The sequence below is a fragment of the Desmodus rotundus genome, chromosome 8, assembly GCF_022682495.2.
Source record: "Desmodus rotundus isolate HL8 chromosome 8, HLdesRot8A.1, whole genome shotgun sequence".
In the NCBI taxonomy this organism is placed as follows: Eukaryota; Metazoa; Chordata; class Mammalia; order Chiroptera; family Phyllostomidae; genus Desmodus; species Desmodus rotundus.
This window is the reverse complement of record NC_071394.1, coordinates 1,211,309-1,234,770: the sequence shown is the minus strand read 5'-3', so window position 1 is coordinate 1,234,770 and position 23,462 is coordinate 1,211,309. Positions and strand designations below refer to the sequence as shown.

General features: G+C 62.0%; 1 protein-coding gene across 7 annotated transcripts; it reads right to left on the bottom strand.

Annotated features, from left to right (window-relative positions):
- Positions 1-555: 555 nt before the first annotated feature.
- Positions 556-23,321, bottom strand: LOC112315393 (maestro heat-like repeat family member 5). 7 transcript variants are annotated; one of them, XM_053929216.1, is made up of 26 exons: positions 23,039-23,321; positions 21,494-21,642; positions 20,524-20,607; positions 19,464-19,580; positions 19,131-19,247; positions 18,415-18,621; positions 18,190-18,318; positions 17,989-18,065; positions 17,334-17,469; positions 15,298-15,393; positions 14,645-14,749; positions 12,148-12,283; positions 11,909-12,039; positions 10,553-10,702; positions 9,855-10,009; positions 8,797-8,941; positions 8,298-8,482; positions 7,856-7,993; positions 7,541-7,652; positions 7,175-7,318; positions 6,558-6,734; positions 5,346-5,501; positions 4,633-4,755; positions 1,033-1,135; positions 799-873; positions 559-695 (listed from the first exon to the last, which is right to left on the bottom strand). In XM_053929216.1, exons 1-26 carry the CDS (start codon positions 23,145-23,147, stop codon positions 595-597), a joined length of 3,357 nt encoding a protein of 1,118 aa, XP_053785191.1. In that variant the 5' UTR covers positions 23,148-23,321; the 3' UTR covers positions 559-594. The 7 variants fall into 7 exon arrangements, with proteins under 7 accessions (XP_045037533.2, XP_053785192.1, XP_053785194.1 ...); XM_053929218.1 differs by having other exon boundaries at positions 663-695; positions 799-859; positions 4,633-4,819; XM_045181598.2 differs by having other exon boundaries at positions 556-873; positions 4,633-4,819.
- Between the last annotated feature and the right edge of the window lie 141 nt (positions 23,322-23,462).

The following is a 23,462-nucleotide window of genomic DNA, read 5'->3' as shown; positions in this document are numbered from 1 at the left end:
AAGGCCTGAGCACTGCCCAGCTGGGCGTGGGGTTGGGCAGAGGAGGGCGAGGAGAGACCCCTGGGTCTCAGGGCCACATTCCAGGTTTGGGACAGGAAATTTGGGACAGGCATGGGAATGTGCATCTAGAAAATTCTTCTCGGGATGGGGGGCAGAGAAGGGAGGTTGCAGGAGGGCTGGACCAGCTACTGGCTTGTGGGAGATTCTAAAGCTGGGGAGGAGGGATCACAGGATCGCGGTGGGGGTTGCATCAAGGCCAAGCCCGGAGGCTCTGGGCCTGGCAGTTAGAGTCAAGGTCAAGAGCAGAGAGGGAGGCCTTCCAGGCTCCTGAGGGAGGGTTCTGGTCGTGGTGAGCCCAGGTTTTTTTGTTTGTTTGTTTGTTTTTCAGGTAGGGGAAGAGAAAGAGAGAATCAATGGGTGGGTTGCCTATTGCACACAACCCAGGCACGTGCCCTGACTGGGAACTGAACCCGAGACCTTCGGTTCTCAGTCCGGCGTTCAGTCCACTGAGCCGCACCAGCCAGGGCACTCTGTCACATTTAATAGAGAGTTCCACAACATGACAAAGCAGCTGGCACAGCTGGGAGCCCGGACTCACTGGGTCACCAACTGGGACAGTTCGACGACGTCTTCCAAGAAGTCCTGGTAGAACTTGCGGCTGACGGTGTCCTGCTCCTCCTTGAGGGTCTCGAATTCTGCAGCAGAGACTCGAGGGTCAGCAGCACAGCCTCTGCTGCGGGGCGGCGGGGTGGCGGGGAGGACCGGAGGGAGGCCGACAGCCCGGCCGGGGCCGCTCACGTTTTCTGAGGGCTGCCACATCGCCCTTCCTCAAGCAGCAGCACAGGTTGATGAAGTAGTCCTGCAGGATGCCCCCTGCCCAGGGGGAGGCAGGGGAGGCGCGTGAGGTCAGCATGGGCAGGAGGCCAGAGCCCGGTTGATGGAACCATGTACCCACCCCGCGGGCGGCCCACTGGGGAGTGGGTGGGGCCTGGCGAGCACCGTGCGGGGGCGAGGCCATGAGCCTGCACCTACCGATGAACTTCATGGCCGTCAGCCTCAGGTTCCTGTGGGGGCTGCTCAGGTAAACACACGCCTGCATGAGAAACTGGTGGCATTTGCCAAAGTTGCTCTCCACCTGGGGAGGAGGACGGCGGTCGGTAGGCAGCCTGAAGACCCTGTGGCTCTGGCCTCTGTGGCCTGGCTCTGTCCGAGGCCCCCACGCAGCCCAGCAGAACCCAGGCCTGAAAGAAGGAAAGCCGTGACCTGGGTCTGGGCCCGGGCCCAGGGCCCGGCAGCTAAACCCTGGCAGGGGTGAGGCAGGAGGGATCTGCAGGACGGGGTCCTTTCTTGTACCCTGTCTTGGGCGGCAGCCAGGGTGAGGGATCCAGGACTTTCTATGTGTCAGCCCCAACGCACGCACTCACACTGTCCCAAATGTCCTCCAGCCCCCCCATGCCAGGCCCCCATGCCACCACAGCTTCAGCACCATCACCAGGGCCAGGGCCACGCCGCCGTGGGAGCCGCCAGGGTGCGGGGCTCGGAGGGCTCCAAGCCACCTGCTCCAGGGCAGCCCGTTAGCAGCTGTCACTTCCGGGAGGGGAGAGCCAGTCCGGGGCAGGGACAGCCTCGGGCGGGCACACAGCTGCACTAGGGAGGGGGCAGGGGACGCAGGGGCCGGCTGGCTGGCTCATTTCAGCTGCTGGGGCAAGCTTTCCTGTGGCCGTGTCTGTTGAGCCTTTTCGGGGGGGGGGGGGTTCTCTCATAACTTCTTTATTTAAACATTAAAAGAATTAATTATAGTTGACACACAATATTATATTAGTTTCAAGTGTACAATATAGTGATTAGACTTTTATATGACTTACAAAGTGATCACCTTGATAAGCACATGATTTTTTAAAGTATATTTTATTGAGTATACGATTAGTCTTCCCAATTTTTCCCCCTTTATCCCCCCTCCACCCTGCACCCCCCAGCCCTCCAGCTTCCCCCCCTAGTTCACGTCCATGGGTTGTACATATACGTTCTTTGAGTCCTCTGTTTCCTGTACCATTTTTGACCTCTCTCCATCTATTTTGTGCCTAATTCTGCTGCTTCTTCCCTGTACCTTTTCCCCCATTCCCCCCTCCCTCTCCCCACTGAAAACCCGCCATGTCATCTCCATTTCTCTGATTCTGTTCCTGTTCTAGTCGTTTGCTTAGTTTTTGTGTTCATTGTTTTTCTTTCTTTTATTTTTTTAGGTTCATTTGTTGATATTTGTGAGTTTGTTGTCATTTTACTGTTCATATTTCTGATCTTCTTTTTCTTGGATAAGTCCCTTTAACATTTCATGTAATAATGGCTTGGTGATGATGAACTCCTTTAACTTGACCTTATCTGGGAAGCACTTTATCTGCCCTTCCACTTCGAACACTTCTTTCCAGCCCCTTCTTGCCTGCAAGGTTTCTTTTGAGAAATCAGCTGATAGCGTTATGGGGACTCCTTTGTAGGTAACTGTGTCCTTTCGTCTTGCTCCTTTTAGGATTCTCTCTTTATCGTTAATCTTGAGTAACTTAATGATGATGTGCCTTGGTGTGTTCCTCTGTGAGTCCAGTTTCTTTAGGACTCTCTGAGCTTCCTGGACTTTATGGAAGTCTATTTCCTTCACCAGATTGGGGAAGTTTTCCTTCCTTATTTGTTCAAATAAATTTTCAATTTCTTGCTGTTGTTCTTCTCTTTCTAGCACCCCTATAATTCGGATGTTGGGACATTTCAGGTTGCCCAGAGGTTCAAAAGTCTCTCTTCATTTTTTTGAATTCTTGTTTCTTCATTCTGTTCCAGTTGGATGTTTATTTCTTCCTTTTGTTCCAAATCATTGATTGAGTCCTGATTTCCTTCCTGTCACTGTTGGTTCCCTGAACATTCTGCTTTATTTCATTTTGGGTGTCTTTCATTTGTCCTTTCATTTTTTGACCAAGCTCAACCAGTTCTGTGAGCATTTTGATCACCAGGGCTTTAAATTCTCCGTCAGATAGGTTGGCTGTCTCCTCATCGCTTAGCTCTCTTTCTGAGGTTTTGCTCTGTTCTTTCGTTTGGGCCACATTTCTTTGTCCCGGGGCCTTGTTAAGTTGTAAGGGGGCGGGACAACCCTCCAGTGCTGTGCTGCCTGTGGGGGAGGGGCCAGAGAGGGAACAACACAGCTCACCTGCTCACCTCTAGCCCACTTCCAACGAACTCTCGTGTGGGACTGGGAGTTTCTCCCACCACGGCAACAGCCATAGTCCACAGCCAGCTCTGAGTCTCAGTTTCCCCTTAAGTCAGCCCTCAGGAGGGGCTTATTTCCAGCAGTTTCTGCTCCGCACGGACTTCTCTGCCGCTGAGCGAGGCGCAGCCCCGCTCCCGCTGGGCACTATTGCAGCCCTTGGGCGGCGGCTCCTCTGCGTCACGGGACAGTGTGTCGCATTTCCTGTGCTGTGGCGGCACACACACGTGTCCTTCCTGCTGCTCCCATGTGCTCCAGCGTCCTCTCGCCCTCCTGCCCCGGTCACTCCGACGCCGCCGCAGCAGGGACTTCCTCCCAGCAACCTTCCCTGCTCGGGGCGCTGTGCAGGTCTGTCTCCTGCGGGAGGCCAGTCCACAAGGTCACAGTCACGGACACGAGCACCGTCAGTGCCCAGTGAAGCACCGTCACCGAGTTCCATCGCCACAGGCAGGGAGCTTGAAAGGCCCAGCCTCCAACCCCCATCCCACCTCTGCAGGCCCAGCTTCTAGGGAGGCATTTCTTCAAAAGATCCCAACGCATAAACCACGGAAAAGTAATGTATTTGGCTACATTAAAATCCAAAACTTCTGCACAGCCAAAGGCACACCGGCAAAGGAAAAGGACCAGTCACAAATGGGGCAAAAATAACCACAATACAAAACGCAGGCTGAGGACCCACCCAGAGCGCACGGGGACTCCTAGTTCACACGGTTCTGTGGTAACAACAAGGGACCCACAGGCATCCGGGGAGGGTCCGAGCCAGCACCCTGACCCCCAGGAAGACGGGCCCTGCGTGGAGATCAGTTCTCATGGTTTCTGAAAAGCCAGGCTCTCCGCCTGGGCCCCTGGGCCCCCTGCACCTTTGAAAATGCCCTCCCCATCTCTCAAGGAACATCTACAGCCCCCCCAGCCTCTGCAGGGGTCCCCAAGACCTCAGACCCCCCCCCCCCACTGAGCTCCATATGGGCCAGGTGTGCCGGCCAAGTCCCCAGCAACTGGGGAGCCCTGCCGGTGGGAGAGCGGGTCAGTTTGCTTTTCCCCTCTTAGGGCCAAAATCAACGGGCCGCCAGAAAGCAGAGCTGCGGCCTGTCTTGCTCTCCCCACCCTGCTCACTCCACCTTTACCCACGTCTCCTCAGCAGGGGTACGGGCCCGGGAACATCTGCGGGGTCGAGGGCCGGCCCCCGGGGTTCCGGGAACCGAAGGGCCCTCCCCATGTCTGCACTGGGATACCAGTGAGCACCCAACCTCCCACGACAAGCCCAGCTGCCAAGCAGGGCTCCCCGGCCCAGGTGTGCGGCAGGGGTAGTCTCCCATGTGGCCCACCGGGGAGGTCCTCACCCCATTGCTGAGGGACCCCGCCCCTCCCCTGGGAGGGCGACGGCCTCCTACCATGCACATAAAAATGTCGCTTTCCGCGCCCAGCCCGCGGCCCCACGCCAACTTGCTGAACAGCGGCTTCCGAAACTCCCAGTTGAGCAGGATGGCACAGCGCAGGAAGGTGAACTTGGTCTTCTGCGGGTGCCGAGAAAGGCAGGTCACCACCCGCCCCATCTCCACTGCCCTTCCAGAAAGGCTCCTGCACGGGGTGTTGTGGCAGATCAGAGGCCCCTCACAAACGCGTGGCCTAGGTGGCCGGGGCCTGGGAAGTGGCTGGCGGCAACAGTGCCTCCCATAAACCTCTGTGGGGCCTCTCTCTGGGGCAGGCGCCCTGGACCAAGGCATGGGGTGCAACCCACCCCAGACGCCAGGCTCCTGAGGCTGATTTTATGTGGGTGGGGGGAGGCTCACAGGGTCCTGGATGGTGGGGGAGGACCTGGAGGCAGGTAGAGACAAGAAAACTGCGACCCCAAATGGGTCATCTGTTCTCCACCTGTTTGCTGGCAAGGCCAGCCTGGCCCTCCCTGTCTCCTGTCTGGTCACACGCTCCCCCCGCCCCCTGGGGTGGCAGCCTCGCCCTGGTCTCCAGTAACCCAGTCTGAGTTACCCTCCTGAGCTGCCTGAATGACCCACAAGCAGGCGGGTCCTCCCTCGCCTGCTCCCCAGGCCGACCCTGGCCCGCCTGGAGGGTGCTGCCCTGCCGGACGCCCGGCTGGGCCACTCACCAGGACCACTTTGGGGCAGGAGTCGGCTAGGTGGAAGAGCAGTGGCACCAGGGACTGGAAGGCATGGCTCTTGAGCGCCTGCTGACACTTCTTGCCACCGCTGTAGATGACGTCTCCATACAGGAAGATGGCTCCCCCGCGCACGTCCTCCTGCCGCTGCCGGAGGCGGACAGGCCTCCCCTCAGCCGTGCAGCAAGCTGGAGCCCTCAGCCCCACACAGCTGCACCCGCACTGGCTACAGGCCCCGCCAGCTGCCACCCCTCCCCCCAACTTTCCACCATGGCCCTCACATCCACTCCTGGTAGGCTTGGGGCCAGCAGACTTCACCCCTCTTCCTCACTGACCCCACAGCTGGCTTCGCCAGCCCAGCGGAGGCTGCTTCCCTCTTGCTTGTCCCTGCTCCCCTCGCCACCCGCTCCCACGCTGTGGCCTTCTCCAGGCAGGCCCCTGCGCCCTCTCTCCTCCACGATCTCTCTGGGCGCCTCAGGCCGGCAGCAGCCACACCTCTACTCCCGGGCAGGCTCAGACAACGGTGCCAGACCCATCCCTGTCTAGCTCTGGGGCCCTGGGCAAGGCTCCTCCAGTGCGTGACTGGTTCGCCTTTTGTAGAAAGGGGCCCACAGCAGTGCCTGCGGGCCCAGGCTGTGGTGCAGATGGAGTGTGGCTGCCCCCCGCTCTGCCCCCAACCGCCCCCTTCTCAGCCTCCGGGACTGCAGCACCCAGTTCTCCAGGGCCCCTTCATGAAGGGCGGGGCCATCTGCTCTCACCTGGCCCCACTGCCCTCTTCCTCACCCCCAGGAACCAGCACCGCTCTCCCTCCCGCCACACCCAACTGCGGCTCACCGCCCCCACCGGCTCCCCACTGCCCTCAGTGACCCCGCAGTCCCTGGGGTCCATCTCGCAGCCTGCCCGCCTGCCCTGGTTTAAGCCTGTCCTCACCTACCTCACCTGGTTTACTCAGAACCCCTGACATCATTTACACGGCCCCGGCTTGCGGCCACCCTCCCATTTCCCACCTGGCTGCCCCAGGGGCCTTTCTGAAGACAAACTGCCGCCTGCCCAGGTGAGGCGTGCACGTGGCTTGGGAAAGAGCCCACAGCGCCCCACCTCTGCCACCCACAACCGGGAGGGGGTGGAGGGGGGACAGCAGCTTCAGCTGCTCTGATTGGCGGGCCGGGGTGAGGGTCTGCGCAGGCTCGCGGGGTCTCTCACGTCCTCGAAGAGCGGCCTCAGGAGCCGCGCGAGCCTGAGGCTGACGGCGCCGACGCCCTGGGCGCCCAGGCGGTGCAGGATGTCCCCCACGATCTCCATCAGGCCCACGGGGTCCGGGCACTGGGGCATCAGGAAGCTGTCCAGCAGCCCAGACAGCCGTTTCCGGAGGAGGCCCACCTGCGGGTAGATGCAGTGGCCTGCCCTGCTTCCTCCGAAGTGCCCACCCACCACCTCCCCTTCCTGCCCAACAGGGGCCCTCCGTCCCAGCCCTCAGCCACGTCATCATGGGAGGCCCGGGCCGGAGGAAGAAGGATGTTCGGTCCAGCGGGGTCTGAGTTCTCCTGTTCTGGGCAGAGCGTGAATTGCGGCAGGTGTGCTGTCAGATAAGGGATTCCTACCCGGGGAGGGGGACCTCAGAGCTCCCTCCAGCTCCGACATTCCGGGATCCCCAGCCCTGTGCAGGGCAGCACGTCCCCCAAACACTTTGACCCCTTCTGCCTCAGGTCTGGCTTCCCCATCCACCCCTTCCAGTCCCACCACCTATCACTGAGGCTTTTTTCAAAAGCCTCTCCTCCCGGAAATCCTGCCAGGACAGGAGTGGGGAGGTCCCCCCTCACCTTCTTAGGGTGCAGCAGGGTGCTGCTGAGGCCCACCAGGCTCATGGCCCTCACCAGCTGGTTGGGGTTGTTCAAGCCCAGGCTCAGGAAATTGTCCATGGTTTTCCGAGGCAGGTACTGGGTGAGCTCTTGGCTGTTGAGAAACTGAGTGGGGTGGGCTCAGTCAGCTACGGCTGCAGGAGAACTTGGCCTAGAGCGCAGGGCAAGGTAGGGGGGAGACATAGGAAGACCATCCAGACAGCAAGGGGTCTGACGTGGACGGTTCAAGTCAGGAGGCCTGTGTGTTGGAGGGTAGGACTGGAAGCCCAGTCCCCTGACCTGCTTCCTGGGGGTCGGAGGGCACAGGGGAGGAGCAGGGAGGCTGACCTCCGTGATGATGAGGATGGCCACAACGTTGTCTCGTTCCTTGGTGCTCTTCAGGGAGATGATGGCCTGCCCCAAGACGGCCTTGACCTCGCAGTCATAGTGAGCCATGGCCCTGTGGGGTGGCAGAGGCCGACACGGGAGCCCTCAGGGCCCCATCCTTGGCCTGGGGGACCCTCTTCTGTCCACTGACCTTGCTCACTCAGGGAGATGGCCCAGGCGACTAAGTCTGGAGTGATGGGTCCCAATGTGGGGTGTAGGGGGGCCCCCATCAGGGATGCAGCCTGAGGCCAGGCCCCTCCCAGACTTGGTGCTTACCTGGCCAAGAGGGTCACCCCCTCTGTATAGGTTTCCAGGTGCTCAAAGAGCTCCCAGCCCCTCAGCAGCTTGAGGTAGGCAAACACCTCCCAGTAGTTGGTGGTCCAGAAGAGACCCTTCAGGGCCTCCAGGCACGTCCTAGGGGCACAGGGGGCATTTAGAGGAGGACAGGCAGAGTGAGGGGCTCAGCTCTCACCGGGAGCAGGAGGTGGCCCCCGCTTCCCCTCCCGCCTGGGCCTGGTGAGCGATCTTCTGAGCTCCCCTCCCTTGGCAGCCTCACTCCTGCAGCTGTAGGCTGCTCTGCCCCCACTCCCCACCCCTGATGGCTAGCCCCCAGGGGAGCCAGGCTCATTCCTTTATGGGCCCCCTAGCACATAGCCTGGGACCTGGTGCCCACTGGGGTCCCGAGGGGCCCGGTGCCGAGGCCGGTCCTGCATCTCACCTACAGGGCCCGAGGGGCTTCACCTCCAGGCTATCCTCCTGGTGGTTGGTGAGGCCGTCCACCACGCCCAGCTCAAACAGGTAGCGCAGCTGAGTCAGCAGGCCCAGGAGGATCCCCGCGAAGGCCCAGCGCACTGTGGCCTTGTACTCTCGGACGTAGAGGAGTTCGTAAATAGTGCCCAGGGCCTGCAGTGGGTGACAGGGCAGGGGCCTTGGCAGGGTGCCACCTGTGGTCCCCGCATGGGGCCTGGCACCAGTGAGCAGAGGAGCAGGGAGCAGCAGCCACAGGGTCACCCTGTCCCCAGGCCCTACAGCTATGCCTGGCTGGGCCAGGAGAGTCCAGGTGGCTCCCACCCCACCCTGGGACTCAGCATCAAGACCCCTTGGCTTCTCGTGGTGAGACCCCCGGCCAGGTAACCCTGGCACCACACAGGGCCCTGGGATGGCGAGGCGGCCGCAGTGGGACAGGGTGCAGACATGGGCGGGTGGGGGCTGCGCACCAGCAGGGACACGAGCTCCGCTTGTGCTGACTGCCTGACGGGCAGCTGGGCTGGCCGCAGCTGCAGCTTCGTGTAAAGCAGGGTGATGACCTGGCGGGCCAGCTGGCTCTTGGTGGCCAGTGCCTTCCACAGGGGCGCCACCTGCCTGAAGAAACAGGGAGTCCATTGCCCCCAGCTGGCTGCCACACTGGGCAGAGGGGCCATGGGACGACCCCCAGGAAAGCAGGATGTTAAAGGGAGGTGGTCAGGCGCCCCAGGAGCCTGGGGGGTGGTCTAGGAGGCTGCTGACTGGCAGGGCTTGGCCCCTGCTCACACTCTGAGTGCAGGCTGGCTTCCGTGGATGGGGCCCTCGCTCCCGCTCACACCCCTCACCATGTGACCCTGAGCAAATCTATCCTTCCCAGGCTGTCTCCTCCCTTGGAAAGTGGGCTCGTCTGCAGCCAGGATCACCCCTGGGTGGCCTGAGAGGGGCTCACGGGTCTGCAAACCTGAGAACACCCTGTGGCCCCAGGACAAGCGATGCTCCAGAAATGCTGCCAGAGGCCCCGGGGTCCCTGCACCTCTTACACTTCACGGCACACACACGCCGCTCAGCCTGGTTAGGATGCGCTCTGACTCGGCGGGGCCAGCCACCGAGACTGCGTGTGCCCCGTGCTGGGGCTGGTTCTCAGTCTCAGTCCAGAGACATCAGCTTGGAAACCCACAGCCTAGAGGGGCAGCTGGGACCGTGTGTGCCTGGGCCCTGGGGCAGCTGACGGAGCTGTTTGAGGGCTGGTTGGTGTCTTCTCATCCCTCAGCTGACCTCGAGCCCCTCCACAGGTTGGCGTCTGGGCCTCTCTGCACCTGAGGGACACTGCTGTGCTGCTGGAGCTGCCCCCTCGGCCCTGACACCGTTGGGGACCTCTGGTTCTGGAGCCTAGGAGGTGCGGTGCAGTGGGGCTGAGGCTTGTGTGCATTCTGCCCTGCCAGGGGCAGTCTGTCCAGGCGGTGAGTATGGACGGGGGGCAGACCATGAGCGCCAGGTGCCTACCGTTGGGTCCTGCATGCAGGTGACCTACCTCTGGGAGGGGTGGCACAGGGACAGCATCACCTCGACCGTCTCCTGGATGTGCTGGTCCCCTAGCACCGTCACCACCTTCATCAAGGTCTGCAGGATGTCCTTGAAGATGATGCTGGGCAGCTCCTGGAACAGGCCCTGCAGGATCTCGGCCACCTGCTCGGGGTGGGGGCAGCAGAGAGGGCCTCAGAGCAGCACCTCCAGCGGGGCCGGGCCCGCCTCTTCCCCTCGGGCATTGGTGTAGCTGGACCCCCATGTGATCCCCACCACATGAAAACACGCCAGGACATGTACAGGGCCCCGTGGGGACAGGGCAGGAGCAGCTGTTGAAAGTGGAAATCGGACCTGTGGGGCCAGGGGTGCTGCCCGGACCTGGCAGCCCCTGGGAACTTCGTGTCCCTGTGGACCTGGGCCCAGGTTGGCCAGGCAAGGCCGAGGACAGTTGAATCCCGGTGGGGCCGGTTTCTCTCCCTTCTCCTGGACAAGACTGGGGCATCTCTGAGGCCCAGCCCACTGGCAGGGAAGGCTGTCCACTTCCGTGGCCTCCTGGGGCTCCGGGGTCCCCAGGGAGAGGGGCGTGTGCAGGGCACACATGTGGGCAGCCCTGGATGTGGCCGTCCCGCTCTCCTCTCCCTACGCCCTCCATAGCAGGTCCAGGGAAGGGGCTGGGCCCGCCAGGCCTTGGCCCCCGGTGCCCACCTGCCCCGGCTCGATGCTGTGATTCTCCAAGACCATCAGGAGGAGGTGAGAGGCCAGGTCACAGGACAGGCGGCTGTGGCTGCAGAGCCCATGCAGGAGCGTGAGGATGAGTTCCGTGCGCTGGGCCACAGTCAGGGTCTCGTCCAAGACCTGCACCGAAAGGCCTCCCTGGTCAACAGCCGCCCAGGTCCTCCTGCATGTGGGCTCAGAGACAGGGGCCGGGAGGGTCTGCTCCACCCAAAGGCGGAATGAAGGCCCAGTGCAAAGCCTCTCAGGGAGCCCTGCGCCCAGCTTGCCTCAGTGGCCCCGGGCCACTGCCCCGCGGCTACCAGTGCAGCAGCTGCAGGCTCACAGCTGCCCTTTCTCTGGAGAATTGCTCCTGGGATGGTGGCAGCAAGAAGCTTTGCCCACATCCAGCCTGCAGCCCATAGCCAGTGACCGGCTCAGGGCACAGATGGCCAGCCCCGGCCGGCCTCCAGCTGGGACCAACTGCCGGTGGCTGCCGGTCGTGCCCATGCCGCCCATGGTCATGCCGAGACCCCGCCCTGCTCACTCCCCCCCCCCCCCCCCCCGCTTGCTTCCCTCTCTCCCTCCTCCAAGAGGACACCCTTTTCCTCAGTCGGCTGCACAGGAATTCCTGTCACAGGCTCTGTTTCTGGGGGACCTGCCCAAGACAGCAGACTGGTAAACCCAGCCCCCTGGGAAGGACTTCTGGGACACTTGCACCTGCTCTGAGAGGTCGCTGTTCCTGTCACAGCCTGTCCCAAGAGCTGACTGGGTGTCAACCTCGGGGGCCCTCGCTTAGGAAATGGGGAAACTGAGGCACAGAGTGGCTGACCCTCCTACCCAAGGCCACTCAGCCAGTTAGGTGCAGAGTGTGGACTCAGACCCAAGCCCTCCACCGCCGTCCAACGTGAGGGGGGCTGAGCTGGAGGAGGACACGCACGGGGTGCGTGGACCTTCCGCTGGCCGGGACGGAGGACAGGCACTAAGACTAGGACAGCCCTGGCAAACTGAGACGAGCTGTCACCTAGTGAGGAGCCACAAAGGAGAGGCCGGGAGGACAGGGTGCCCAGAAGGGAGGTTCTGAAGATGCCAACGAGGCCTTGGAGTCTACAGTTCCCAGTGGGCCCAGTGGCAGCTCCGAGTTGGGGTGGGGGGCGGGGCAGGAGCAGGGCTGCAAGCGGACAGAGACTTCCCCTGGAAAGGGCGTCAGGTCCTGGCTCTGCCCAACCTGGTCCCTTGCATGGGCTGCGGGAGGCCTCCCTGGGCCCAGCTATGGAGTGGGCGGGATGAAGCCCACACTCCTGGGCAGGAATGGGGGTTTATGTGGGCACCTGGCTCTTACAGGCCCACCTTCACCAAATGGTAGAACTTCATCTCTGATTCTCTGCAGGATCTTGCTTCAAAACTCTTCATTTTGTTCAAATATACGAACTCTGCTTTGTTGCCTGTTGTGGGGCACTCGGTCAGGTGGCCTGTGAAGCCTGGGAAGTGACACCCTCCACTCCAGACTACTGTGAGGCCCAGAGGAGCCCAGGGGCCTGGCCCACTGCCCAGGAAAGAGTGGGGACCCCCGCCCGCACACAGCTCACCCTTCTGCTGGGTCAGAAGCTGGAGCAGGAGGCAGACAGACTGGCAGGAGAGGCTGTGGGTGACCTCGTCCACGTCGTGCCACAGCAGCATCAGCAGGCCTATCTGGTGGCCCAGGACGGAGGGCACGGCCTTTTCCTGGGAGGGCGGGCGGAGCAAAGCCAAGCTGGCCTCTCAATGGGGTGACCGCTGCCCCCTCGGTGGGGTGACCGCTGCCCCTCCCAGCTTCCCAACTCTCACTCCGTTCCCAGGTGTGGGGTCTTGTGGGCAAGGGCCGGCCTCCATTCCAGCTCCCAGGGAGCCCTTTACTTCTCCAGGCTCCTGATAGTGTTCGCAGCGTGGGTTTATATTTCTCATCAAATTCAGAAATTTTCAGCCATTATATCGTCAACTACCTCTTTCTCTCCTAACCCTCTCACCGCTCCCGGGACGCGGGCGATGCTCGATAGCATCCCGCAGGTCGTGGGGCTTTGTCTTCCTCTAGCCTTGCCTTCGCCTGCGCGTGCGCGCTTTCCAGACAGCCTGTCATCCCATCCTCAAGTTCACTGCCACTTTCCTCTGCAGGGTTTGATCTTCAGTGAAACTAACGGAGTGAATTGTTCATTTCGGATAGTGTATTTTACAATGGCTAGAATTTCTATTTGGCTCTTTTTTGTGGTTACCTTTCATCTATTGCTACTTCCTGTCTTCTTCTGTTATTGTGTTCATATTCTCCTTTAAGTTCTTGAACATATTTATAATCGCTGTCTAAAAGTTTTGTCTCCTCATTCCATCATCGTTGTCCTTTCTGGATCTACTTTTATCCACTGGCTTTCCTCCTCACCGCGGGTGACTGTTCCCGCTCCTTCGCCACGTCAAAGAAGTTTTTATCGTGTGCTGGACATTGAGAGCGTTCTGTTGAATTTTGTTCCGACAGGCGGGGCGGTGAGTGGATCCTTTGGAGGCTTGGGTTTGAGTTTTGTATTAGGGCTCATTGAGCATGTGCTATGGGCGTGTGTTTTTGTTTCTTCTGAGTAAATACTGGGAGTGGAACTGCATGGTCCCGGGGTTGGCAGGGATTAGTTAATTGGGGGGAACCACCGAAAGCTGTCCGAAGTCGCCTCCCCATTGTGCACTCCCAGCCGCCTGTGTGACATTGCTGGCGGCCCTGTGCCGCTGTCCACTGTCGGTGTGGCCGGTCCTTCGTCTCTGAGCCCCCCCGCGCTGAGCGCTGGTGCTCTGTTGTGGCTTCAGCCTGAACTCAACTTCCTTATGACAGATTATGGCAAACACATTCGTTTTCCTGTGCTTCGCAAAATGCCTGTTTCGCTTTTGCCTGTTTTAAAAGTGGATTGTTGGGTTTTTTTAATCTTTCGGTTGCGTTGTGGCAATGCGTTTGTCCTTCTGGACGTACTCTCTGTCGGACACGTGCAGACGCTGTCCCCCACCTGCACCGACTCTCCACCCCGGTCGGCAGCAGTGTGCCGTGGTACACCGGCATTCCTAGCCTTGATGAAGTCCGTGCCATCTCTATTTCATTTACGCGCATTGCCTTCCACATTCTACCTGGGAAATCTTTGCCTACGCCAGATTTGTGGAGAAATTCTACTTTCTTCCAGGAATGTTATGGTCTTGACTTTCACCTTTAGTTCTGTGACCCATCCTGAATGGTTCCTGTTTGTGGTGTGAGATGGGTTGAGGTCCCCGCCCCTGACTTTGGGCCTCAGCGTGTTTCAGCCCTTTGGTGGAAAGTGTTTTCCTTTCCCCATTCAAGAGCTCTGCTGCACCCTGGCTGGTGTAGCTCAGTGGTGTAGCGCGGGCCTGTGAACCAAAGGGTTGTCGGTTCGATTCCCAGTCGGGCACACGCCTGGGTTGAGGGCCAGGTCCCCAGTAGGGGGAGCGTGAGAGGCAACCACACACTGATGTTTCTGTCCCTCTGTCCCTCTCTTCCCCTCCCTCTAAAAATAAATAAATAAAATCTTTAAAAAAGAAAAAGCTTTGCTGCCTTCTCCTGAAAATGGCGTTACTGTGCAATGGGGCCTGGTTTCTGCCTGGCAGCCTGTGTCCAGCACCACACAACACCACACAGCCTGCTCTGCTCCCGCCGCTTGGCCGGCTTGGCTGTAGAGGCCCTTCCCTGGCTCCTCCCCGCACAGGTGTTGCTGCCCTGCGTCCCTGCACACGCAGCAGCCACCTTGGGCCTCGGCGGGATGCTTTTCTCCCAGCGTCCCTCCCTCCCTTCCTTCCTTCAAGTCCCGTCCACAGGCAGCCTTGCCCTGAAGACCTCCTCCGCCCACCCTGTGTGAGTCGTGACCACCCCCCTTCCCCAGCCTGTTCCTTGTCTCCAGCAATGCGCCTGGCAGTCTAGATGCTCAGGAAGAACTGTCTGCAGCTGGGAGGGGAGACGAGCCCCACACAGAGGCAAAGCATCACGGGGCTCCCTGCCCCGCCCCTTCTCCGGCCCACCTGCCTGGCCAACCTCCCACCTGGGGCAGGCTTCTCCAGATGCAGGAGACTCACTGTGAACTTCATGTAGTCCACCACGCACTTCAGGAGCAGGGCGATGGACTGCACCGCCCGCCTGCGCTCGTGGCTCTGATCCGACTTCAGCCAGGGATCCATGTGCTGGGACAGGGAGAGGGGAGCCTGAGGGGGCTGTCAGCCCACCGACCCGCCCTCGCACCCCGATCCGGCCCTGGGCATGGCTGCATGGACACGAGAGGCTGCAGCTGGTCCTGATCCATCAACGTTTCAGCCCCCCGGCCCCACCCATCAGCTCAGCCCCCGCAGGTGAGGCCGGGTCCAGGGCCTCTGACAACCTCCAGGATGCTCAGAATGCCCGGGCTGGGGAGCTCTGGAGGCGAGTGTGGTCTAGCGGAATGCTGGCTTTGCTTTGGTGGCCTTGGCACTGTGACAGCCGTGGGGGTGGGTGGAGCAGAGGGAAGCCAGGGAGCTTGAGAGAGAGAGAGCATCTCCAGGCTGTGAAGGTGCCACAGACCATTCCTGAGACACTTCCTGCCTCACGGGGCACTGGAAGGCGGGGCCAGTGAGCGCCGCACTCCTCAAACACCCAGCAGAGCCCTTCGCAGAGGCGGGAGTCCCCAGGGCACTTGGGTCGGGGGGTGGGGCAAGCCTGGCAGCCCCCGTCCACGCCACACCCGGCCCGGCCTCACCTGCAGGAGGAAGCAGACCTCGTCCATGCTCCTATTCTCGGAGACGAAGCTCTGCAGGAGCAGGCTGAGCGCCTGCATGGACCTCTGGTACAGCACCTGGGGGGTGACAGCTCCTGGGCTTGGCCTGCCGCCCTGCGGCCCGCCCCCTGTGGCCAGCACCCTCACTCGTCCCTCACTAGGTCCCTGGGGATCTGTCCCGGGGAAGGGCATGGCCACTCCTCCCTGCAGCACCCTGGGTGGCTGACAATGACGTCCACGCCAGGCCCAGCCCCAGTGGGGGAGGGCAGGCTCCTTGGACATGTGTCTGTCCCACCACTTCAGCGTCCCCAGTCCCCCTGTGGCCCGCGTCCCTTGTTTGCCCTGAGTGCCTCCATCCCTCACGACTTAGTTCCATTCTTTCCTCTCCGCCCTCTCGGTTCTCCCTGGGAACATTTTTTGCAGGTGTTCCAGACACTCAGAACTCTGGCCCAAAGCCACGCACAGACATGCGGCCCCATGCTTGCCGTGGTGGTGGCGGATGGCAGGCCAACACAGCGCTGGGCACGAGGAGCCACTCGACGGCCACTGAACGAATGTGCACGGTAACTGTCTGGGGCTGCAGGCCGCAGGCGTGACCTCGGCGTGCGCTCAGCGCGTGCCGGGCTGGGGAGTGCACCCTGACCTCTCCCCTGCATGGCGTCACTGCCACCTGGCCCTCAGTGGCCTCAGGACCAACGACTTCCCGAGTCCAGGGGAGAGGGTGTGCACCATGGACGCAGACGAGAACAGCGAGTGCCTTTGGCATTCTTTTAGTGACAACTCTCCAGCCACAAGTTCACTCTCTTCCAGTGCCCGTTTGTGAGCACGGGCAATGCACCCCACCAGTGGGTCCTGGACCCTGCCCGTGGGCAGCTCCCAGGCCCATTTCCTCTGACAAGGATGGAATGAGATTAGAAACGAACATGCCTCCCGATAACCCACAGATCAAAGAAAAAAATCAAGACTGAGATAGAAAGTATTTTGAACTGAGTGACACGGAAAACACAACGTATCAAACTTGACCGTCTCTGGAGATAGCAACAGTATTTGACAAAATCCAACATCTGTCCTGAGGAACACTCTCAGCCAACTAGAAACACAAAGGGACTTTCTCAGCCCGAAGCAGAGCGTCTGCAAGTGCGCGACCGACCCGGCCAGCGGCCCGCGTGCGGTGCGGATGGGGCTCTACTCAGCCCAGGAGCACGGCCAGGATGTCTGCCGACTGGCGTGGTGCCCGGGGTTCCAGCGAGTGCAGGGAGGCAGGAGTGAGACAGAAAGCCTCCAGACGGGACAGGAAGGAGGAAACTGCCTTCATTCAGAGGCTGTGTATCAGACCCACAGAATCTACAAGACATTCCGAAAAGCGAAGTACGCGGACCAAGGCGGCAGGAAGGTACGAGCTCCGTACACGGAATCAGTCGCCCTCGTCCACACCCGCCGTGAGCGACGGGAATGAAAATCGTGAATGTCCCTGGCAACGTCGTGAAAACACACGAAGTCGCAGGGAAGAACCCGACAGGAGGCGAGCAGAACACGAGCCCAGACCACTGTGAGGTGTTGCTCGGGGGAACCAAGAAGACCTGTCTAACTGTGGGGGTGGCGGGGGCGGGGACTGAGTTCAGAGACCGCAACACAGTATCGTGAAGTCACTGATCCCCAGATGGACCTACAGAGTCGGCAGAATCCCAGCAGAAACCCCAGGCAGCTGTTGCATGGAAGCTGACCGGCTGACCCCGCAGTTCGTGTGGGAATGTCTGCGGGGCCGAGCACAGCAGATGCGATTCTGAAAAGACCGAACAGAGCTGGAGGGCTTACTCCGCTGGGCTAGCTCAGTGCAGGTGCCAGGTCTCATGGGAAAGCGGACGCTCTAACACCCCCAGAAAATGCAGGAGAAAGTCTTTGTGCCCTGGGTTATGAGCATCGTCCTTCACTCCCCTCCCTCGCACATGTCTGACTGGCCTGGCACCCGGCACCCGGCACCCGGAAAGACAGGGTGGCCCCGGGGAGAGGGCACTCACCGTGACGTCTGTGGCGGACTTCTGGGGAGGTAAGCAGCTCTTCAGCGCCTCCGCGGGTGGCAGCTGGTACAGGCTCTGTAGACAGGTCTGCAGGATCCTGGACTTGAGCGTGGGCTTGAGACTGGGCCTCAGGCTGCTGGAGGAAACAGAAAAGATTCCGGGCCTGTCGCTCAGCCTACTACCCTGGGATTGAAAGGCCAGCGTGACACAGGTCCCCAGCAGGCAGGGGCTCACACGACCTAAAATGCGGACGTGGGTCTGGGCTCCAAGAAGGCCTTAGACTCGGGCTGGGGCTGGGGGTGGGGAATACAGAGCTCCTCGGGGCTGCGGGGGCCGCCCCCAGGCCTTCACTCACTGCTCTTGGGCTCACTGACATTAATCTGTGAGAAAGCTGGGGCTTATGCTGCGGTCAGTGTTCTGTCTGCGGAAAAGGCCAGGGCCCAGCCTGTGCCAATGTTAACAACCTATCTTGGACAAGAAACAGTCTGTCCGGGCCAGCCATAGCCCTGGCTCCAGCTTGCCCGGCGCTGTTTAGTCCCGGTGCCAGCCCGCCCACTCTGGTCCTGCCTCCCGTCCTCAGCTCCTCACTCACTGACCCTCACCCCTCCCTCGAAGGACCTACCTGCCTCTTTTCCTGGGCCTCGAGGGGAGTTACCTGAGCCCCATGATGACCAGTATGATCTTCTGCCGGCAGAGGGTGGCCAGGAAGTTGGGCTCCTTCTGAAGGATGCACTGGGCGGGCAGAGTGGGAGGCAGCATAGGGGTGTGGCCTGGCCCAGCCCCTCAGGCTCCTGGTCCCCTGGGAGTCCCGCAGACACCGGCTGGGTGGGCTGGGCCGGGCTCTGGGGTCACTCACCAGGAGACAGTGGATCAGCTCTGGTATCTGAGTGAACTTGTAGCTCTGGGCATCTTTCTCCCACTGGAGGGCGTTCGTGAGCATGGTGGCCGCCGAGAGGAAGCTGGTCTTGAGGGCGCTGTCCTGTCCCTGCACAGACAGACAAGCGGGCACAGTCAGGAGGAGCCGCCGCGCAGTGGGCGCCCACCCTGTCTGACGCAGGCGGGGCGCCGGGGCGGGGCTCACGCAGCTGCCGCAGGAGTAGTGATGCACTATCCTGGAGACGATGTTGTCCACCCAGGGCAGGATGCGCGCCCCGGCCTGCGCGGCCATCTGCCCGTAGCACAGCAGGTAGGTGCTGCTGGCCCATCTCCGGTGCCCGCTGGGGTCCGGCTGCCACCACTGCTGCTGCTGTGCGGGCGGGAGGGCGGTGGGGACCGGCGCCTGAGGGGGCTGCCGGACCCCCGGGAGGGTGTCAGCCCTGTGCCCGGTCAAGTTCCAGGCCCGGCGCCAGCCCCTTCTGCACAAAGCCCTCTGCTCCCCAGCCCTCCAGCTGGGCCTCCTCTGAGCGGCTCTGCAGTTCATCCGACCCTGCCAGCGAGGCGCCGGGGACAGGGGCTGGCTACCAAGACAGGGCTGCACAAGTTCTCACCCAGGGCAGGTGCACAGGTAGGGACACTGTGGCCCGGGACACTGTGGCCCGGGCTACGTACACAAGTCAGCATCAGGGCGGGCCCCGTGGCAACCGTGTGCCCAGGCTTGGCGCCCTGGGGGCACTGGGGGCCCTGGGGAATGAGGCCCACGTCTGCATGGCCACGGCCAGAACAGGGAAGGTGTGCGTCCCACACGCCAACCGCTCAGGGAGGGGCCGGCAAGGGTTACCGCTTGTTTCCAGTGAGCAAACCGAGGCTCAGAGCAGGCAAGTGACGCCAGGCCACCAGCCCCTCTGTGTCCCCACTCACCCCGTCTACCTGGCTGTCTTGGGACCCCAGGAACCTGTCGCGGCCCAGGTGCTCCAGCACGGCCCACACCACCTCCAAGTGCGACGTGGCCGCGATGCCAATGGCCAGCGCAATGCCCTGTGGGCAAGAGTTCCCGTGAGCCCCCGGGCCCCTGGGTCTCTGTGGGTCAGCACCTGAAGGGGGTGTGTGTTTATTGACAAAGTACAGGGTGCTGATGAGAGGGTCCCACAGAGTCATGACGTGAGGGGCTGCCATGGCCAAGAAGCAGAGAGGCCGGCTGCTCCCGAGGGGCTGCGTGAGCCCGGGGAGCTGGGGCACGGGGCCACGACGCACCGCCCGCTGGCTGGAGGACCGGTGGGACAGCTCGAGGAGGCCGGCCAGGTGCTTCCTCAACAGGTCCCCGCTGGCGAACTCTCTGAGGATCAGCCCACAGCAGCGGAAGAAGAAGGTCTGGAGGCGGGAGGGAGCAGCTGTCGGGCCCGCAGGGCAAGGGAAGGGGGTCCTGTCCCCACTGGGGGACTAGGAAGTGGACTCGGGACCCCCACCCAGGGCCGCTGTTTGTGAGGCCGAGGCGTGTGGGGGATGCCAACCCTGCATGGCTTCCCCACTGGTCCTGGGACTCCAAGATGTGTGGCTCCTACAAGGTGGTGCCCAAACCCCAGTCCAGGGCCTCAAGCCCCCCTGAGTCATCTAGCCCCCAGGGCTAAGCCCACCTTGCTCCTGTGGCCCTCCTGGGCACATCGAGCCACCTGAGTACTACCTACAGCCTGGCCTGCCCCAGCCCTCTGGCCACACCAGGCTGCTTGCCCGGCCCTCTCAGGCCCCCCGGGGCAGCACCATGACCCTCTGCACCCCCACACACTCCACGTGGGAACAGGAGGCCAACTCAGGATCTTCTGGAATGCCCCGTTCTTCCCTCTTCATGAAAGGGTGCCGCTCCCACACTGGACAACACAGCCGGAGCAGAGCACGTTCCCCAGTCGCATCGCTGACGCCGCCGTCTCGGGTCTCCGGGGCTAGGGGGCGGGGCCTGGGAGGCCCAGCACACCTGTCCTGGACACTGTCACAGACACATCCCTGGGGCCTGGCACAGGCCCACCGGCCAGTGCTCAGGACACCTGGGCTGAGTGTGTGAACAGGGGAGCTGGCGCCCCCAAGGCCGCCTTCCCCACGCCATCCCCACGGGGCCTGACTGTCTGATTGGGTCTGCGTGCTGGGGCAGCCACGGTAGCAGCAGAGTCTCCTCATGGCCTTTCTGGCACATTCTGTGCATGGCCTTTCTGGGGAGCTTCAGGCCAAGTCAGTCACTGGGGGGAGGGGGGGGCCAGAGCAGCTGCAGCCTCCCAGGCTCTCCTCCAGCCAGCAGCCCAGGCAGCCCCACCCAGGTACTGACCTTCTCCAAAGGCTGCTTGAGGTCCAGGTTCAAGGAGGCCAGGAGCTCCTGGATGGTGGCATCTGGCACCTCCTTCGTGATGCACTGTGGGCAGGCGGAGCATGTGCTCAAGCCCAGGGCTCCCCAGGCTGGCCGGGCAGAGCGCCAGTGCACAGGACCCACAGGGCCCCACAGGGCTCACTCCCCGTGTGATTCTGGCAACGCCCACCTCTGCTTGAACCCAGGGCAGCCCCCTACCCGCAGGACAAAGGCTGAATCCCTCAATCCGGCTGGTGAGTCTGTAGCCCCTGGCCCTGGGGCATCTCCTGAGAGCGCTCCCACCCTTTCCTGCTGCCACCTCAGGGCCTTTGCACCAGACCGTCCCCACTGGCAAGACAGCTCTCCGTCCCCATGACCAGTCGGCGTTGGGCTGGGTTTCCGGCCCCGCCGGTGAGCACACGCACTCTGCTGGGATGTCTCCCCTTGGCCTGTCCGCCAGCCTGGACCCCCACAGTACCTAAAGCAGGGATATGGGGGAGAGGGGCCAGGACAGCCCCCGCCCCACCTGGGAACTTGACCCCCTTCACACTGTGGAGAAGATGGGGATGAGTCCCGGGGAGGCACCGGGGATGAGCAGGGCCAGCCCCCACACTGGCTGGAGAGAGATCTCAGGGGGCCCCTCGCAGGTCGAAGCTTCCGGGGCACAGCGGTGGGCGAGGCACCACCAAGTCCTCCAGAGCCCCGCGGCCTCGTGGACAGGGTGGGGCGGGTGTTTCTGGCTCCATGTGGCACCCAGGCCCACACCTGGCTGGCCTGCACCGACCTGGGGTCTTTGCACCACCAGGCTCTGCATGCCCCCAGCCCCTGCTCACACACACCAGGAGGTCAGGGGCCCAGGGATGGCAGGGACTGCTGGGATCCCCCAGTGAGCCAGCCGAGGCCAGTGAGCTGAGCCCCTCTGAGTTGGGCTCGAGGGTCCCCAGGATCCCACCTGGTTCTGCTCCTGGATGCATCGGCAGACGGCCTCCAACACCAGGTTCTTCTCAAGGCCTGACATGGCCCGGATTTTACCGACAAGTGCTGACTCCCAGGGCGGGCTGCTACTCAGGGGTTGGCCCATCATCAGGCTGCCTGAAAAGTCTGCCGGGCAGAGATGCAGCGAGGCAGGGTCTGCCCTGCAGCCCGTGCTGGAGACGCCCAGGAGAAGCCCCGGGCCTCCCAGCTCCCGGTCTGGCTGGGCCCCTAATTCACACCAGCCCAACTGCTTTCCTTACAAAGCATTTGCAGGGAGAGCAGCAGAAAAGCAGCCAGGAAACTGCAAATGCAGAGGGCAGAGGCCTCGCTGGGTCTGGACACAGTCCAGAGGCATGGTGACTGGCCAGAGCGGTGTCCGCAGACCGTGCTCAGAGCCCAGTCAGAAAGGCAGGGTGAAGCCTCAGCCCGGAGAGCGTTGCCAAAGGAGCAGCTGATCATCGGACGCAAAAGACCCTCCTGGGCCCCCACCCTGCGTCCGAGCTGCTGTAAGGCACCCAGCTGACGGGGGTCTGCTCTCTGGGGACCTGGGCAGGGAGGGTTCTGTGAGCACGGCACAGACACAGCACCAGAGAAGACACTTTTGGCTTAGCAGCGAGGACTTGGGGTGCGGAAGCCAGCCTGGAGCTTATGAGAATGGTGAGGACCGCTTTCCAAGCTATCTAACACTTTCACAGAAATAACCAATAGTCCTCTGATCAGGAAAAAATGCTGTGCGGCCAGCTTCCAGTGGGCCAGGTCCCAGCAGGGGCCCCTCCCTGTAACTCGGCCGGGCAGGCTGCCGCCCCACCCTGTCCAGCCCCTCTCCTTGGGCCTGTGTGCATCTTAAAGGGGAGCCTGCCCTGTGCATCCCAGCATGTCCCACACCTGGGCCAGGGACAGCCCCCAGCTGCCACCCACAGCTGGGGTCACAGCGAGGGCAGGGCCCAGCCAGGCATGAGGTGTCTTGTCAGGCCACCTCGCTGGTGACCCTGACTGGTCCATTACCAGCTGGAGCCGTTCCCTCCCTCCCTCCCTCCCTGTCTCCCTCAGTAAAACTGAGAGTACCGGCTGCATGCCAGGCACTGGAAGTGCAGAGGCCTGTGCTGCTAATGCGCCCGAGGGGGTCTATGTCCCCAGAGCAGGGCGGGCCAAGCTGAGGCAGTGTGGCCCCAGGCGGCTGTGGACTCCGAGTCCTGGGGGCCGGGGCTGGCTGTAACACTTGCCAGGCTGAAAGACGCCAGCAAACCTGGCCTGCCTTGTGAGGCTGCCGAGGACGCCTCTCTCCCTCTCTCTCACTGCAGCCCTTCCAGAAGTTTCCATCTCTCACTGCCCCACACAGGGTCAGGGAAGACCCCAGAGAGGAGTCTGGGAATGGCTGCCCCTCTGCCCGGGCAGACTGAAGACCCACCTCCCTCGCACCCAGAGAAACAAGGGCCCCAGAGAGGAGCCTGCTCAGAGCCCGGGAACCGGGGCAGCCCAGGAGAGCTTGGAGGCTTCAAGGAGGCCCTCCAGGCGCACTCACCAGAGTCCAGATCCTCCTCCACCTCCTCCTGGGTCTCCCCATCCTCCTGTGCAGGGCAGGCAGGGGCATCTCTGGCAGGGGCACCATTGGCAGGGGCAGTGGAAGCCATCCCAGGTGTGGCGCCTCCTGGGATGGGGCCAGAGCTGCATCACCGGCTGCCCAGACACAGCCAGAGCACACCAGGCCCGCCTCTGCCACACACCCCAATCCTCCCCAGGCCCCACAGTCAGGTGGCCAGGACTCCCTATGGGGCCTGGTGGGTATGGGGGGAGGGGAGGAGGTTCCTGATGAGCTGAAGGTCAAAGTCCCGGGTTGCTGCCCATCCTCCCAGTCCCCTTGGCTCCAGCCCCAGAAGCTCTGCGATCCTGTGTCCAGGGTCACGTGGCAACAGCCACACTCCTCTCCCTGCGGGTTCATCCACAGC

Bases quoted from the DNA above. Each gene is read 5' to 3' on its own strand.
- LOC112315393 (XM_053929216.1), bottom strand. From the start codon at position 23,147: ATGGCTTCCACTGCCCCTGCCAATGGTGCCCCTGCCAGAGATGCCCCT. The intron at 19,581-20,523 runs GTCAGTACCTGG...TCCCGCCTCCAG, and splicing joins TCAAGCAGCCTTTGGAGAAG to ACCTTCTTCTTCCGCTGCTG. The intron at 7,653-7,855 runs GTAAGCACCAAG...GCCACCCCACAG, and splicing joins GGGGTGACCCTCTTGGCCAG to GGCCATGGCTCACTATGACT.